At 65.7% G+C, this 574-nt stretch overlaps 1 protein-coding gene across 1 annotated transcript in view; it reads right to left on the bottom strand.

Annotated features, from left to right (window-relative positions):
* MNEG_0582 (ribose-phosphate pyrophosphokinase) overlaps positions 1–574 on the bottom strand; it is a gene marked incomplete at both ends in the record, with an annotated part of 3,278 nt that overhangs the window by 970 nt on the left and 1,734 nt on the right. Inside the window, one exon of the mRNA XM_014050940.1 lies at positions 14–210. Within this exon, the coding sequence (XP_013906394.1) occupies positions 14–210 (197 nt within the window). The remainder of the gene's footprint in view (positions 1–13; positions 211–574) is intronic.

Below are 574 nucleotides of genomic sequence, written 5' to 3'. Positions count from 1 at the left end.
CCAGCACGGCCACCTTGCCCTTCACGTCCCCGATCAGGTTCATCACCTCGCTCACGTTGTGCGCGCTGCGGCGCTTGTCCACGATGGCCAGGGGGGCGTCGTTGAGCTTCTTGGCAAAGGCGCGCGCGCGGGCGACGCCGCCGACGTCGGGGCTCACCACCACCAGGTCACCCGTGGCGATGCGCTTGGACGCCAGGTAGTCAAGGATGACTGATGGGTGGGTCGAAGGATTTTTGTGTGGGAGATGGCGGTTGGGGTTGGGAGGAATTCAGTGCTTGTTGTGGCAGACGAGGAAGAAAAGGGGCGCAGTCCTGCAAGTTGTTGGCGGGCCTCAGGCTGTCTCGCGTCACGCCCACGGGCCACAGGGGGCGCGATTCCGTGTCTATCTGCAGACTGCGGGCCCCACCTCAGGTTAAGGCCTGAGGTGATCCAAGCCCCAACCGAGGCGGCTGCCCCAAGCGCCTTCCCCGGTCCCCCCACACCCTCCAACCAATCCCCCCCTTGGTCGACCCCGGTGCTGGTGCGCACCGCTCTCCCCGTACACGTGGTCCACCGGGATGTCAAAGTAGCCCAC

Source organism: Monoraphidium neglectum (assembly GCF_000611645.1).
Source record: "Monoraphidium neglectum strain SAG 48.87 unplaced genomic scaffold scaffold00049, whole genome shotgun sequence".
Classification (NCBI taxonomy): domain Eukaryota; kingdom Viridiplantae; phylum Chlorophyta; class Chlorophyceae; order Sphaeropleales; family Selenastraceae; genus Monoraphidium; species Monoraphidium neglectum.
Note: the sequence above shows the minus strand (reverse complement) of the source record. Positions and strands in the feature narration are given on the sequence as shown.